Source organism: Carcharhinus amblyrhynchos, unplaced genomic scaffold (assembly GCF_965287045.1).
Source record: "Carcharhinus amblyrhynchos unplaced genomic scaffold, sCarAmb.v2.hapA scaffold_828, whole genome shotgun sequence".
NCBI lineage: Eukaryota > Metazoa > Chordata > Chondrichthyes > Carcharhiniformes > Carcharhinidae > Carcharhinus > Carcharhinus amblyrhynchos.
In genome coordinates this window covers 15,001-32,500 of record NW_027650568.1, presented here as the reverse complement: position 1 = coordinate 32,500, position 17,500 = coordinate 15,001, and the positions used below count along the sequence as shown (strand labels likewise).

Here is a 17,500-nt window from a genome sequence, read left to right as displayed (position 1 = left end):
AGTGAAAATGGCCATGGGGATCGGGAGACACGGTGAAAATGGCCATGGGGGGATAGGGAGACACGGTGAAAATGGCCATGGGGGGGGATAGGGAGACACGGTGAAAATGGCCATGGGGATAGGGAGACACGGTGAAAATGGCCATGGGGATCGGGAGACACGGTGAAAATGGCCATGGGGATCGGGAGACACGGTGAAAATGGCCATGGGGGGGATAGGGAGACACGGTGAAAATGGCCATGGGGGGGGATAGGGAGACACGGTGAAAATGGCCATGGGGATAGGGAGACACGGTGAAAATGGCCATGGGGATCGGGAGACACGGTGAAAATGGCCATGGGGATCGGGAGACACGGTGAAAATGGCCATGGGGGGATAGGGAGACACGGTGAAAATGGCCATGGGGATAGGGAGACACGGTGAAAATGGCCATGGGGGGGATAGGGAGACACGGTGAAAATGGCCATGGGGATCGGGAGACACGGTGAAAATGGCCATGGGGGGATAGGGAGACACGGTGAAAATGGCCATGGGGATCGGGAGACACGGTGAAAATGGCCATGGGGGGGATAGGGAGACACGGTGAAAATGGCCATGGGGGGGGATAGGGAGACACGGTGAAAATGGCCATGGGGGGATAGGGAGACACGGTGAAAATGGCCATGGGGATCGGGAGACACGGTGAAAATGGCCATGGGGGGGATAGGGAGACACGGTGAAAATGGCCATGGGGATCGGGAGACACGGTGAAAATGGCCATGGGGGGGATAGGGAGACACGTTGAAAATGGCCATGGTGGGGATAGGGAGACACGGTGAAAATGGCCATGGGGGGGGGATAGGGAGACACGGTGAAAATGGCCATGGGGGGATAGGGAGACACAGTGAAAATGGCCATGGGGATAGGGAGACACGGTGAAAATGGCCATGGGGGGACAGGGAGACACGGTGAAAATGGCCATGGGGGGATAGGGAGACACGGTGAAAATGGCCATGGGGGGATAGGGAGACACGGTGAAAATGGCCATGGGGGGGATAGGGAGACACGGTGAAAATGGCCATGGGGATAGGGAGACACGGTGAAAATGGCCATGGGGGGATAGGGAGACACGGTGAAAATGGCCATGGGGATAGGGAGACACGGTGAAAATGGCCATGGGGGGGATAGGGAGACACGGTGAAAATGGCCATGGGGATCGGGAGACACGGTGAAAATGGCCATGGGGGGATAGGGAGACACGGTGAAAATGGCCATGGGGATCGGGAGACACGGTGAAAATGGCCATGGGGGGGATAGGGAGACACGGTGAAAATGGCCATGGGGGGGGATAGGGAGACACGGTGAAAATGGCCATGGGGGGATAGGGAGACACGGTGAAAATGGCCATGGGGATCGGGAGACACGGTGAAAATGGCCATGGGGGGGATAGGGAGACACGGTGAAAATGGCCATGGGGATCGGGAGACACGGTGAAAATGGCCATGGGGGGGATAGGGAGACACGTTGAAAATGGCCATGGTGGGGATAGGGAGACACGGTGAAAATGGCCATGGGGGGGGATAGGGAGACACGGTGAAAATGGCCATGGGGGGATAGGGAGACACAGTGAAAATGGCCATGGGGATAGGGAGACACGGTGAAAATGGCCATGGGGGGACAGGGAGACACGGTGAAAATGGCCATGGGGGGATAGGGAGACACGGTGAAAATGGCCATGGGGGGATAGGGAGACACGGTGAAAATGGCCATGGGGGGGATAGGGAGACACGGTGAAAATGGCCATGGGGATAGGGAGACACGGTGAAAATGGCCATGGGGATAGGGAGACACGGTGAAAATGGCCATGGGGATAGGGAGACACGGTGAAAATGGCCATGGGGGGATAGGGAGACACGGTGAAAATGGCCATGGGGGGATAGGGAGACACGGTGAAAATGGCCATGGGGGGGATAGGGAGACACGGTGAAAATGGCCATGGGGACAGGGAGACACGGTGAAAATGGCCATGGGGATAGGGAGACACGGTGAAAATGGCCATGGAGGGGATAGGGAGACACGTTGAAAATGGCCATGGGGGGGATAGGGAGACACGGTGAAAATGGCCATGGGGGGGATAGGGAGACACGTTGAAAATGGCCATGGGGGGATAGGGAGACACGGTGAAAATGGCCATGGGGGGATAGGGAGACACGGTGAAAATGGCCACGGGGATAGGGAGACACGGTGAAAATGGCCATGGGGGGGATAGGGAGACACGGTGAAAATGGCCATGGGGGGGATAGGGAGACACGGTGAAAATGGCCATGGGGATAGGGAGACACGGTGAAAATGGCCATGGGGGGGATAGGGAGACACGGTGAAAATGGCCACGGGGATAGGGAGACACGGTGAAAATGGCCACGGGGATAGGGAGACACGGTGAAAATGGCCATGGGGGGACAGGGAGACACGGTGAAAATGGCCATGGGGGGGGATAGGGAGACACGGTGAAAATGGCCATGGGGGGGATAGGGAGACACGGTGAAAATGGCCATGGGGGGGATAGGGAGACACGGTAAAAATGGCCATGGGGGGATAGGGAGACACGGTGAAAATGGCCATGGGGATAGGGAGACACGGTGAAAATGGCCATGGGGATAGGGAGACACGGTGAAAATCTACCCGTGACTTAAATATATTTAACGAGGCAGCCTCCACCACTTCAACAGGCGGAGAATTCCAGAGATTCACCACCCTTTGAGTGAAGAAGTTCCTCCTCAACTCCGTTCTAAACCGCCCCCACTTATCTTGACGCTGTGCCCTCTAGTCCTGCTGTCCTTTCTGAGCAGGAAGAATCTCTCCACCTCTCCCCTATCCATCCCCTTGATTATCTTATACGTCTCTATAAGATCCCCCCTCATCCTTCTAAACTCTAACGAGTGCAGACCCAGTCTACTTAGTCTCTCTTCATAGTCCAACCCCCTCATCTCTGGTATCAGCCTAGTGAACCTCCTCCGCACTCCCTCCAAGGCCAATATATCCTTCCGCAAGTGCGGCGACCAATACTGCACACAGTACTCCAGCTGCGGCCTCACCAGTGCCCTGTACAGTTGCAGCAAGACCTCCCTGCTTTTATATTCTATCCCCCTCGCTATAAAGGCCAGCATCCCGTTCGCCTTCCTGATCACCTGCTGCACCTGCAGGCTGGGTTTTTGCGACTCATGCACAAGGACCCCCAGGTCCCTCTGCACTGTAGCATGCTGCAGCTTTTCGCCCTAGAAATAGTAATCCCTCCTAATATTATTTCTGCCAAAGTGGATAACCTCACACTTGCTAACATTATACTCCATCTGCCAGGTCCTCGCCCACTCGCTCAGCCTATCCAGATCCCTCTGCAGGCTTTCCACACCCTCCACACAATTTGCTTTACCACTCATCTTTGTGTCATCAGCAAATTTCTTTACCCTACACTCAGCCCCGTCCTCCAGATCATCTATATAAATGGTAAATAGTTGAGGCCCCAGCACAGATCCCTGCGGCACTCCACTAGTCACCAACTGCCAACCAGAATAGCACCCATTGATTCCACCTCTCTGCTTCCTATTAGACAGCCAATCCTCTATCCACGCTAACACCTTACCCCCAACTCCGTGCACCCTAACCTTCTGAAGCAAGCTTTTGTGAGGCACCTTATCAAACACCTTTTGAAAATCTAGAAACACCACATCCACCGGTTCCCCTCTGTCTACTGCACTAGTCACATCCTCATAGAAATCCAATAAAGTTGTCAAACACGACTTCCCCTTAACTATTTCTTCTTTGATGACGGATTCTAGCATTTTTCCAACTACAGACGTTAAACTAACCGGCCTATAAATTCCCTGCCTTTTGTCTGTTACCTTTTTTAAACAGCGGCGTAACATTAGCCGTTTTCCAATCTTCCGGCACTTCCCCAGAGTCCAGTGAATTTTGCTAAATAATTACTAAAGCATCCACTATCACCTCTGCCATTTCCTTCAGAACCCTGGGATGCATTCCATCCGGTCCTGAGGACTTGTCCACCTTCAGTCCCATTAGTCTATCAAGCACTACCCCTCTAGTGACAGTAATCGCATTCAGGCCCTCAACTCCTACCATCCTTCTATCTTTAATATCCGGCAAACTATTCGTGTCCTCCTCTGTGAAGACCGAGGCAAAAAACTTATTTAAGGCCTCAGTCATTTCCTCATCTCCCACCACTAAATCCCCCCTCTCATCCTCCAAGGGTCCAACATTCACTCTAGCCAGCCTCCTTCTCTTTATATATTTGTAAAAACTTATACTATCCTTTTTTATATTTAGTGTTAGTTTAGCTTCATAGTCTATCTTTCCTTTCTTTATCAACTTCTCAGTCACTCTTTGTTGATTTTTAAATCTTTCCCAATCTTCTAATTCCCCACTACTTTTAGCCACTCTGAACGCATTAGCTTTTAATTTAATACTCTCCTTTATTTCCTTCGATAACCACGGCTGATTATCCCTTCTTCTACAGTCCTTCTTTATCATCGGAATATATTTCTGCTGAGCACCGAAAAAGATCTCCTTAAAAATCCACCACTGTTCCACAGCCATCCAACCGACCAATGTGCTCCCCCAATCAACATTCGCCAATTCCACTCTCACCCTATCGTACTCCCCTCTGTCCAAATAGAGGACACAGGTTCGGGACCCTACTTTCTCACCCTCCATCTGCATCAAAAACTCAACCATACAATGATCACTCGCCCCAAGAGGATCCCTCACAACAAGGTCCCTAATTCTACCTGCCTCATTACACAACACCAGATCTGAGATAGCTCGCTCCCTCATAGCTGTATAGAGGTTATACACCTCTAACTGTGAGGCCAAATTCCCCTCACACACCGGTGTCCCACAAGGCTGTGTTCTCAGCCCCCTACTATACTCCTTATAAACCTCTAACTGTGCAGCCAAATTCCCCTCCAACTCGATTTTCAAGTTTGCTGATGACACCACCGTACTGGGTCGGATCTCAAACAATGACGAGACAGAGAACAGGAATGAGATTGAGAATCTGGTGAACTGGGGCAGCAACAATAATCTCTCCCTCAATCTCAACAAAACAAAGGAGATTTTCATCGACTTCAGGAAGTGTAAAGGAGAACATGTCCCTGTCTACATCAACGGGAACCAAGTAAAAAGGGTCGACAGCTTCAAATTTCTAGGTGTCCAGATCACCAACAACCTGTCCGGGTCCCCCCCATGCCGACACTATAGTTAAGAAAGCCCCACCAACGCCTCTACTTTCTCAGAAGACCGAGGAAATTTGGCATGTCAGCTACGACTCTCACCAACTTTTACAGATGCCCCATAGAAAGCATTCTTTCTGGTTGTATCACAGCTTGGTCTGGGATCCTGCTCTGCCCAAGACCACAAGGAACTACAAAAGGGTGGTGAATGTAGCCCAATCCATCACACAAACCAGCCTCCCATCCATTGACTATGTCTACACTTCCCGCTGCCTCGGGAAAAGCAGCCGGTATAATTAAGGATCCCACACACCCCGGACATTCTCTCTTCCACCTTCATCCGTCGGGAAAAAGATACAAAAGTCTGAGGTCCCGTACCGACCGACTCAAGAACAGCTTCTTCCCTGCTGCTGTCAGACTTTTGAATGAACCTACCTCACATTAAGCTGATCTTTCTCTACACCCTCGCTGTGACTGTAACATTACATTCTGCACCCTCTCCTTCTCTATGAACAGTATGCTTTGTCTCTATATCGTGCAAGAAACAATGCTTTTTACTGTATGCTAATGAACAAAGAACACAGAAAATTACAGCACAGGAACAGGCCCTTCGGCCCTCCAATCCTGCACTGACCATGCTGCCCGACTGAACTAAACCCCCCTACCCTTCCTGGGACCATATCCCTCTATTCCCATCCTATTCATGGATTTGTCCAGATGCCCCTTAAAACTCACTACCGTATCCGCTTCCACTCCCTCCCCCGGCAGCGAGTTCCAGGCACCCACCCCCCTTCTGTGTAAAAAATCTGCCTCGTACATCTCCTTTAAACCTTGCCCCTCGCACCTTAAACCTGTGCCCCCCTAGTAATTGACTCTTCCACCCTGGGGAAAAGCTTCTGACTGTCCACTCTGTCCGTGTCCCTCATAATCTTGTAGACTTCTATCAGGTCTCCCCTCACCCTCCGTCGCTCCAGTGAGAACAAACCAAGTTTCTCCAACCTCTCCTCGTGGCTAATGCCCTCCATACCAGGCAACATCCTGGTAAATCCATGTGACAATTATAATTCAAATCCTTCTCCTCTATGAACAGTATGCTCTGTTTTGTGCGCAAGAAACAATACTTTTCACTGTATGTTAATACATGTGACAATAATGAATCAAGTCAAATCACATCAAGCTGATCTTTCTCTACACCCTCGCTATGACTGTAACACTACATTCTGCACCCTCTCCTTTCCTTCTCTATGAACGGTATGCTTTGTCTGTATAGTGCACAAAAAACAATACTTTTCACTGTATATTAATGAATGAAATCAAATCTCCCCTCTCCCTCCCTCCTTCCCCTCTGCCTCCCTCCTTCCCCTCTGCCTCCCTCTCCTCCTGCCAATCACCGGCTTTCTCTCTCTCTCTCTCTCTCTCTCTCCCCCAGCCCCTCCCTTCGGCCGGCAGACCCTTTGACAGATTCTGGTAAACATGTTTTCCTGGATGAGCTGACGCCATGCTCTTTAAACACAGACAGCTGGTGTGGCCTCAGGGTGTCAGGATACTCCCTCCCTCCCCCTCCCTGACTCCATTCACACCCCTCAGGCTGGGAGAACAGAAACAAAAACAAGGCTGGGGAAGGGGTTAATGTCTGCGTGTGTGTGTCTATCTGTCTGTGCATGTGCCTGGGAGAATCTGCAGTGTCTGGTTTCCATTCAGACAGAGACAGAGAGGGTCGGGGGTGGGGGGCTGGGGTGGTTTGGAAATCCAGACTGACCGGCTCTCTTCCTTTACCCAGTAATCAGGGTGGAAGGGGGGGGCGAGGGAGGGACACTGCCAGTGATTATAAAGAGCTGAGGGTCATCCCTCTGGAGCAGGAGGGAGGGTTTCTCCTGGGACTGAACGTTCGGAGCTGGTTCCAAGAACAGCTTGTTTGTTTGTGACATTCGATCAGGGGCTGGCCACAGACCCAGGAGCTAGAAGATCTTGCGCAAACCCCAGGATTCATTCCCTCATCAGGATGGCCACCAGCTGCAATACCCACTGCAGTCAAATTGCCCAGCAACAATCAGGAGCGGGATGGGAGGGTGCAGTCCCAGGAAAGGGAGGGCGAGCGAGCGAGGGGGAGGCAGCGAGCGAGGGGGAGGCAGCGAGCGAGGGGGAGGCAGCGAGCGAGGGGGAGAGAGAGAGGGACAGAGAGAGAGAGAGAGACAGAGATATACAGAGACACAGAGAGAGGCAGGGAGACAGGTAGAGCAAGAGAGGGAGACAGTGAATGGGGAAAACAATGTCTGGAAGTTGAGAGGATCCGATGAGTGATCTCATTCCCCTCTGTGACCCCGGGTAAACAGCCTGCCCTCACTCACTCGCACACACGCGCAGACACACACAAACACACATGAGCCTGTGATACGGCGCCAGGCTGCTAATTTTAATCTGCTCACACACCCTCCTGTTTACCCCAGTTGACCGCAGAGTCCTGTGTCAGCATGTTAGAAACAAGCTGATCTCTTCTCCCCTTCTCACCCTACGCAGGATGGGGGAGGTCTGTAAAATAAACATTTACTGGGATGTTACCGGGACTTGATGGATTGAGTTATAAGGAGAGGCTGGATAGACTGGGACTTTTTTCTCTGAAGTGTAGGAGGCTGAGGGGTGATCTTATAGAGGTCTATAAAATAATGAGGGGCACAGATCAGCGAGATAGTCAATATCTTTTCCCAAAGGTAGGGGAGTCTAAAACTAGAGGGCAGAGGTTTAAGGTGAGAGGGGGGAGATACAAAAGTGTCCAGAGGGGCAATTTTTTCACCCAGAGGGTGGTGAGTGTCTGGAACGAGCTGTCAGAGGCAGTAGTAGAGACGGGTACAATTTTATCTTTTAAAATGCATTTAGACAGTTACATGGGTATGATGGGTACAGAGGGATATGGGACAAATGTGGGCAATTGGAACTAGCTTAGTGGTTTTCAAAAAAAAGGGGCGGCATGGAGAAGTTGGGCCGAAGGGCCTGTTTCCGTGCTGTAAACCTCTATGATTCTGTAACTGCCCAGTGATCTGCGTCTCTCTGTCAGTCCCCCTGCATCCCTGGTTCCCCCACACCAACACACACCGACTCCCCCCTCAGCTCGGAAGGTCTGCCAATGTTGTACCTATAACAGAGGTAAACATCCCGAGGGAACCACAGCATCAGACAAATATTTGATGCAGGGTCGTGTCAGGAACAGTTACGTCAGCTGACTACGGAATTGATCAAATGGATAGATTTGGAGCTGCCTCTGACAGCAGGAGAGAGGGGGTGGGGGGAGGGACAGACAGAGAGAGAGAGAGACAGAGAGAGAGAGAGAGACGCAGACAGAGAGAGAGAGAGAGACACACACAGAGAGAGAGACACACACAGACAGAGAGAGACAGAGTCAGAGAGAGACAGAGAGAGAGAGAGACACGCACACAAAGAGAGAGAGACACAGAGAGAGAGCCACAGAGAGAGACAGACATAGAGAGAGAGAAGCAGAGAAAGAGAGAGACAGAGAGAGAAAGAGAGAGAGAGAGAAAGAGAGAGAGAGAGAAAGAGACAGAGAGAGAGAGACAGAGAGGGAGAAGCAGAGAGAGAGAGAGACAGAAAGAGAAAGAGACAGAGGGAGAGAGACACAGAGAGAGAGACAGACAGACAGACAGAGAGAGACAGACAGAGAGAGAGAGAGACAGAGAGAGAGAAGCAGAGAGAGAGACAGACAGAGATAGAGAGGGAGAGAGCGAGACAGAGAGAGAGAGAGAGAGACACAAAGAGAGAGAGAGAGAGGCAGAGAGAATAACAAAGAACAAAAATAATTACAGGCCTTTGACCCTCAGGATTGAACTAAAACCCCCTACTCTTCCTGGGACCATATCCCTCTATTCCCATCCTATTCATGGATTTGTCAAGATGCCCCTTAAAACTCACTACCGTATCCGCTTCCACTGCCTCCCCCGGCAGTGAGTTCCAGGCACCCACCCCCCTCTGTGTAAAAAATCTGCCTCGTACATCTCCTTTAAACCTTACCCCTCGCACCTTAAACCTGTGCCCCCCTAGTAATTGACTCTTCCACCCTGGGGAAAAGCTTCTGACTGTCCACTCTGTCCATGCCTCTCATAATTTTGTAAACTTCTATCAGGTCTCCCCTCAACCTCCGTCGTTCCAGTGAGAACAAATCAAGTTTCTCCAACCTCTCCTCGTGGCCAATGTCCTCCATACCAGGGCAACATCCTGGTAAATCTTTTCTGTCCCCTCTCCAAAGCCTCCACATCCTTCTGGTAGTGTGGGTGACCCAGAATTGAACACTATATTCCAAGTGCAGCCTAACTAAGGTCCTATAAAGCTGCAACATAACCTGCCAATTTTTAAACTCAGTGCCCCGGCCGATGAAGACAAGCATGCCGTACGCCTTCTTGACTACCTTCTCCACCTGCATTGCCACTTTCAGTGACCTGTGTACCTGTACACCCAGATCCCTCTGCCTATCAATACTCTTAAGGGTTCTGCCATTTACTGTATATTTTCTATCTGTATTAGACCTTCCAAAATGCATTAACCTCACATTTGTCTGGAACAAACTCCATCCGCCAACTCTCTGCCCAAGTTAAAAAGGGCTAAAAGAGGACATGAGAAGACTTTGGCTGATAGGATTAAGGAGAATCCTAAGGCGTTCTATACATATGTTAAGAACAGAAGGTTGGTTAGGGCAAGATTAGGGCCAATTAGAGACAGCAGTGGGAAGTTATGTGTGGAACCGGAAGAGATTGGAGAGGCATTGAACCAATATTTCTCTTCGGTGTTCACGCAGGGGGACATAAATGTAGCTGTGGAGAACACTGGGTTACAGGGTTGTAAACTGGACAGTATTGCAGTTGATAGGGAGGATGTGCTAGATATTCTTGAGGGTTTGAAAATAGATAAGTCCCCTGGGCCGGACGGGATTTACCCTAGGATTCTCTGGGAGGCAAGAGAGGCGATTGCAGAGCCTCTGGCTCTGATCTTCAGGTCGTCGTTGGTCACAGGTATAGTGCCAGAAGATTGGAGGATAGCGAATGTTGTCCCATTGTTTAAGAAGGGGAACAGAGACTTCCCCGGGAATTATAGACCGGTGAGTCTTACTTCTGTTGTGGGCAAGGTTTTAGAAAAAATTATTAGGGATAGGATTTATAGTTATTTGGAGAATAATGAATTGATGGGAGATAGTCAGCATGGTTTTGTGAAGGGTAGGTCGTGCCTTACTAACCTTATTGAGTTTTTTGAGAAAGTGACCAAAGAGGTGGATGGGGGTAAGGCAGTTGACGTGGTATATATGGACTTTAGTAAGGCGTTTGATAAGGTTCACCATGGAAGGCTTCTGCAGAAAATGCAGATGTAGGGGATTGAGGGTGATTTAGGTAATTGGATCAGGAATTGGCTAGCAGATAGGAGACAGAGGGTGGTGGTTGATGGTAAGTATTCGTCATGGAGTTCAGTTACAAGTGGTGTGCCTCAGGGATCTGTTTTGGGGCCACTGCTGGTTGTAATTTTTATAAATGATCTGGATGAGGGTATAGTTGGGTGGATTAGTAAATTTGCTGATGACACCAAAGTCGGAGGTGTGGTAGATAGTGAGGAAGGGTGTCATAGTTTACAGGGAGACTTGGACAAGTTGCAGAGCTGGGCCGAGAGGTGGCGGATGGAGTTTAATGCAGAAAAGTGTGAGGTAATTCACTTTGGCAGGAATAACAGATGTGTAGAGTATAGGGCTAACGGTAGGACTCTGAATAGTGTGGATGAACAGAGGGATCTAGGTGTATGTGTACATAGATCCCTGAAAGTTGGGAATCAAGTAGATAGGGCTGTTAGGAAGGCATACGGTGTCTTGGCGTTTATTGGTAGGGGGATTGAATTTAGGAGTCGCAGCATCATGTTGCAACTGTACAAAACTCTGGTGCATCCGCACTTGGAGTACTGTGTGCAGTTCTGGTCCCCACATTATAAGAAGGATGTGGAGGCATTGGAGAGGGTGCAGAGGAGGTTTACCAGGATGTTGTCTGGTATGGAGGGGAGGTCCTGTGAGGAGAGACTGAGGGATTTGAGGTTGTTTTCGTTAGAAAGAAGGCGGCTAAGAGGGGACCTTATTGAAACATATAAGATGATTAGAGGTTTAGATAGGGTGGACAGTGATAGCCTTTTTCCTCGGATGGAGAAAGCTAGCACGAGGGGGCATAGCTTTAAATTAAGGGGTGGTAGATATAGGACGGATGTCAGAGATAGGTTCTTTACCCAGAGGGTGGTGAGGGATTGGAATGCCCTGCCTGCTGCAGTTGTAAATGCGCCTAGTTTGGGGGCGTTTAAGAGATCCGTGGATAGGTTTATGGATGGAAAGGGATTGGTTTAGGTTAGAGGGTCATTGCTTTTTAACTGATCGGCGCAACATCGTGGGCCGAAGGGCCTGTTCTGCGCTGTAATGTTCTATGTTCTAAGTCTCCAACTGATCTATATCCTGTTGTATCCTCTGATGGTCCTCGTCGCTATCCGCAAATCCACCAACCTTTGTGTCAATCCAGTTTCATTTTCCTCCAAATCATTTATATATATTACAAACAGCAAAGGTTCCAGCACTGATCCCTGAGGAACACCACTTGTCACAGCCCTCCATTCAGAAACGCACCCTTCCACTGCTACCCTCTGTCTTCTACAGCTGATGATGTGGAGACGCCAGCATTGGACTGGGGTAAACAATGTAAGAAGTCTCACAACACCAGGTTAAAGTCCAACAGGTTTATTTGGTAGCACAAGCCACGAGCTTTCAGAGCACTGCTCCTTCATCAAGCGAGTGGGAGTTCAGTTCACAAACAGGGCATATAAAGTCACAAACTCAATTTACAAAATGGTTGGAATGTGAGTCTTTACAGGTAATCAAGTCTTAAAGGTGCAGACAATGTGAGTGGAGAGAGCATTCAGCAAAGGTAGGCGGCACGATAACAGTGGTTCACACTGCTCCTTCACAGCTCCAGGGACCTGGGTTCGATTCCCAGCTTAGGTCACTGTCTGTGTGGAGTTTGCACATTCTCCCCATGTCTGTGTGGGTTTCCTCCAGGTGCTCCGGTTTCCTCCCACAGTCCAAAGATGTGCGGGTTAGGTTGATTGGTCATGCTTAAATTGCCCCTTAGTGTCCTGAGATGCTTAGGTTAGAGGGATTAGTGGATAAAACAAGTAAGGTTATGGGGGTAGGGCCTGGGTGGGATTGTGGTCGGTGCAGACTCAATGGGCCGAATGGCCTCTCTCTCTACTGTAGGGATTCTATGATTATGATTTCTAAAGTCATGTGTACTGTCTCCAGCCAGGACAGTAAGTGAGGTTTTGCAAGTCCAGGCAAGTCACGGGGGTTACAGATAGTTTGACATGAACCCAAGATCCCAGTTGAGACCGTCCTCGTGTGTGCGGAACTTGGCTATCAGTCTCTGCTCAGTGACTCTGTGCTGTTATGTATCATGAAGGCCGCCTTGGAGAGCGTTTACCCGAAGGTCAGAGGCCAAATGCCCGTGACCACTGAAGTGTTCGCCAACAGGAAGAGAACAGTCTTGCCTGGTGATTGTTGAGCCGTGTTCATTCATCCGTTGTCGTAGCGTCTCCCCAATGTACCATGCTTCGGGACATCCTTTCCTGCAGCGTGTCAGGTAGACAGGCCAAGTTGTAAGAGTATGTACCGTGTACCTGGTGGATGGTGTTCTCACATGAGATGATGGCATCCGTGTCAATGATCCGGCATGTCTTACAGAGGTTGCTGTGACAGGGTTGTGTGGTGTTGTGGTCACTGTTCTCCTGAAGGCTGGGTAGTTTGCTGTGGACAGTGGTCTGTTTGAGGTTGTGCAGTTGTCTGAAGGCAAGAAAGAGGGGGTGTGGGGATGGCCCTGGCGAGATGTTCGTCTTCATCAATGACTCCGGAGAAGATGTCGTAGCTTCTCCACTCCGGGGAAGTACTGGACAACAAAGGGTACTCTGTCCACCATATCCCGTGTTTGCCTTCTGAGGAGGTCAATGCAGTTTTTCACTGTAGCGCGTCGGAACTGTCGATCAATGAATCGAGCGCCATATCCCGTTCTAGTGAAGGCATCTTTCAGTGTCTGGAGGCGTCTGTTGCAATCCCCCTCATCCAAGCAGATCGTGTGTATACGGAGGGCTTGTCCACAGGAGATGGCTTCTTTAACATGTTTAGGATGGAAGCTGGAGAAGTGGAGCAGTGTGAGGTTATTCATGGCTTTGCGGTACAGTAAAGTGCTGAGGTGACCGTCCTTGACGGAGATGCGTGTGTCCAAGAATGCAACTGATTCCGGAGAGTAGTCCATGGTGAGTCTGATGGTGGGATGGAACTTGTTGATATCATCATATAGTTGTTTCAGTGATTGTTCACCATGAGTCCAAAGGAAGAAAATGTCATCAATGTATCGAGTTTATAGCATCGGTTGAAGGTCCTGTATGGTGAGGAGGTCTTGTTCGAACCTGTGCATGAAGATGTTGACATATTGAGGTGCGAATTTGGTCCCCACGGCTGTTCAGTATATCTGGATGAAGAACTGGTTGTTGAAGGTGAAGACATTGTGGTCCAGGATGAAGCAGATGAGTAGTAAAATTGCATCTGGAGATTGGCAGTTGTCAGCATTGAGTACTGAGGCAGTTGCAGCAATGCCATCGTTGTGGGGGATGTTGGTGTAGAGCGCCGAGACATCCATTGTGACGAGGAGTGTCCCTGGTTCAACTGCTCCATGTGTGCTGAGTTTCTGTAGGAAGTCCGGAGTGTCACAACAAAAGCTGGAGGTTCTTTGTACAGTGGGTTTTAGGATGCCCTCAACGTAGCCAGAGAGATTCCCGCACAGGGTCCCGTTGCCCGATACGATGGGACGGCCGGGTGAGTTTGCCTTGTGTATCTTCGAGAGGCAGTAGTGACGTCCAACACAAGGAGTACGTGAGATGAGGGCATGGAGGGTGCTCTGAAGGTTCAGATCAAAGGTCTTGGTCAGTCTGTTGAGTTGATGGGTGTGTTCTTTGATTGGATCTATGGGTAACTGTCTGTAGTGTTCCTCATTGTTCAGTTGTCGGGACACTTCCTTGCAGTAATCCGTTCTGTTCAGTATGACAATGGCCCCTCCTTTGCTGGTTTGATGACAATGTTGCAGTTGGTCTTGAGAGCACAGATGGTGTTGTGTTGTGCTTGGGTGATGTTTGGGGCTGTATTGTGAGTGCGGCTGATGAATCTGGTGTTGACGCACCTCCTGACAGCTTGGGTAGACATGTCAAGGGCAGCAGCATTCTGGAGGAGGCCAATGCGACTCTTTCCTCTTCAGTTGCTGCACTGCCGAATCATCGACATGGATGCCATCATGTCATGTGATCCACCAGGTACATGGTACATACTCTTGCAACTCGGCCAACGTTGTCTACCTGAATCGCTGCAGGAAAGGATGTCCCGAAGCATGATACATCGGGGAGACCATGCAGACGCTACAACAACAGGTGAATGAACACCGCTCGATAATCACCAGGCAAGAGTGTTCTCTTCCTGTTGGGAAACACTTCGGCAGTCATGGGCATTCAGCCTCTGACCTTTAGGTAAACATTCTCCAAGGCGGCCTTCATGACACACGACAGCGCAGAGTCACTGAGCAGAGACTGATAGCCAAGTTCCACACACATGAGGACGGTCTCAACTGGGATCTTGGGTTCATGTCACACTATCTGTTACCCCCACGACTTGCCTGAGCTTGCAACATCTCACTAACTGTCCTGTCTGGAGACAGTACACATTTCTTTAACCAGTACTTGACCCTCTCTCCACTCACATTGTCTGTATCTTTAAGACTTGGTTACCTGTAAAGACTCACATTCCAACCACTATTTTGTAAATTAAGTTTGTGTTTTTATATGCCCTGTTTGTGAACTGAAATCCCACTCACCTGATGAGGGAGCAGTGCTTTGAAACCTAGTGGCTTGTGCTACCAAAAAAATCTGTTGGACTTTAACCTGGCGTTGTGAGACTTCTTACTATGTGTACAGTTACACAGTGAGTGATCCTTACCCTGCTGAATAAACAGTGACTCTACAGTTACACAGTGAGTAATCCTTACCCTGCTGAATAAACAGTGACTCTGTACAGTTACACAGTGAGTAATCCTTACCCTGCTGAATAAGCAGTGACTCTGTACAGTTACACAGTGAGTGATCCTTACCCTGCTGAATAAGCAGTGACTCTGTACAGTTACACAGTGAGTGATCCTTACCCTGCTGAATAAACAGTGACTCTGTACAGTTACACAGTGAGTAATCCTTACCCTGCTGAATAAACAGTGACTCTGTACAGTTACACAGTGAGTGATCCTTACCCTGCTGAATAAGCAGTGACTCTACAGTTACACAGTAACCCTTACCCTGCTGAATAAACAGTGACTCTGTACAGTTACACAGTGAGTAATCCTTACCCTGCTGAATAAGCAGTGACTCTGTACAGTTACACAGTGAGTGATCCTTACCCTGCTGAATAAACAGTGACTCTGTTCAGTTACACAGTGAGTAATCCTTACCCTGCTGAATAAACAGGGACTCTGTACAGTTACACAGTAATCCTTACCCTGCTGAATAAACAGGGACTCTACAGTTACACAGTAACCCTTACCCTGCTGAATAAGCAGTGACTCTGTACAGTTACACAGTGAGTGATCCTTACCCTGCTGAATAAACAGTGACTCTGTACAGTTACACAGTAATCCTTACCCTGCTGAATAAACAGGGACTCTACAGTTACACAGTAATCCTTACCCTGCTGAATAAACAGTGACTCTGTACAGTTACACAGTGAGTGATCCTTACCCTGCTGAATAAACAGTGACTCTGTACAGTTACACAGTGAGTAATCCTTACCCTGCTGAATAAACAGGGACTCTGTACAGTTACACAGTAATCCTTACCCTGCTGAATAAACAGTGACTCTGTACAGTTACACAGTGAGTAATCCTTACCCTGCTGAATAAACAGTGACTCTGTACAGTTACACAGTGAGTGATCCTTACCCTGCTGAATAAACAGTGACTCTGTACAGTTACACAGTAATCCTTACCCTGAATAAACAAGTTACACAGTGAGTAATCCTTACCCTGCTGAATAAACAGTGACTCTGTATAGTTACACAGTAATCCCTACCCTGCTGAATAAACAGGGACTCTGTACAGTTACACAGTAAGTAATCCTTACCCTGCTGAATAAACAGTGACTCTGTACAGTTACACAGTGAGTAATCCTTACCCTGCTGAATAAACAGTGACTCTGTACAGTTACACAGTAATCCCTACCCTGCTGAATAAACAGGGACTCTGTGCAGTTACACAGTGAGTAATCCTTACCCTGCTGAATAAACAGTGACTCTGTACAGTTACACAGTAATCCCTACCCTGCTGAATAAACAGGGACTCTGTACAGTTACACAGTAATCCTTACCCTGCTGAATAAACAGTGACTCTGTACAGTTACACAGTGAGTAATCCTTACCCTGCTGAATAAACAGTGACTCTGTACAGTTACACAGTGAGTAATCCTTACCCTGCTGAATAAACAGTGACTCTGTACAGTTACACAGTGAGTGATCCTTACCCTGCTGAATAAACAGTGACTCTGTACAGTTACACAGTGAGTAATCCTTACCCTGCTGAATAAACAGGGACTCTGTACAGTTACACAGTGAGTAATCCTTACCCTGCTGAATAAACAGTGACTCTGTACAGTTACACAGTAAGTAACCCTTACCCTGCTGAATAAACAGGGGCTCTGTACAGTTACACAGTGAGTAATCCTTACCCTGCTGAATAAACAGTGACTCTGTACAGTTACACAGTAATCCCTACCCTGCTGAATAAACAGGGGCTCTGTACAGTTACACAGTGAGTAATCCTTACCCTGCTGAATAAACAGTGACTCTGTACAGTTACACAGTAATCCCTACCCTGCTGAATAAACAGGGACTCTGTACAGTTACACAGTGAGTAATCCTTACCCTGCTGAATAAACAGTGACTCTGTACAGTTACACAGTGAGTAATCCTTACCCTGCTGAATAAACAGTGACTCTGTACAGTCACACACACACACACGCACACAGGAAGGAGGGGCAAGGAAGGGTTGGTAGAGGGACGGGTGGAGTTGCACAGTGGGTCAGTGAGGATTGGGGGCTGGGGGGCGTGGGGGAGGCCCTGTCACGCAGTGTCACTTACACAGACAGACGGCAGCCAGCAGCCTGAGCCCTAGGTCCGGAGC

The 17,500-nt window shown here is 49.1% G+C and overlaps 1 protein-coding gene across 1 annotated transcript in view; it reads right to left on the bottom strand.

Moving 5' to 3' along the window:
- Positions 1–17,500, bottom strand: part of LOC145340189 (large neutral amino acids transporter small subunit 2) — a gene marked incomplete at its 3' end in the record, with an annotated part of 47,407 nt that overhangs the window by 27,054 nt on the left and 2,853 nt on the right. Inside the window, exon 2 of the mRNA XM_080184619.1 lies at positions 17,458–17,500. This exon is cut by the window's right edge and continues 109 nt beyond it. Coding sequence (XP_080040745.1) covers positions 17,458–17,500 — 43 coding nt within the window. The remainder of the gene's footprint in view (positions 1–17,457) is intronic.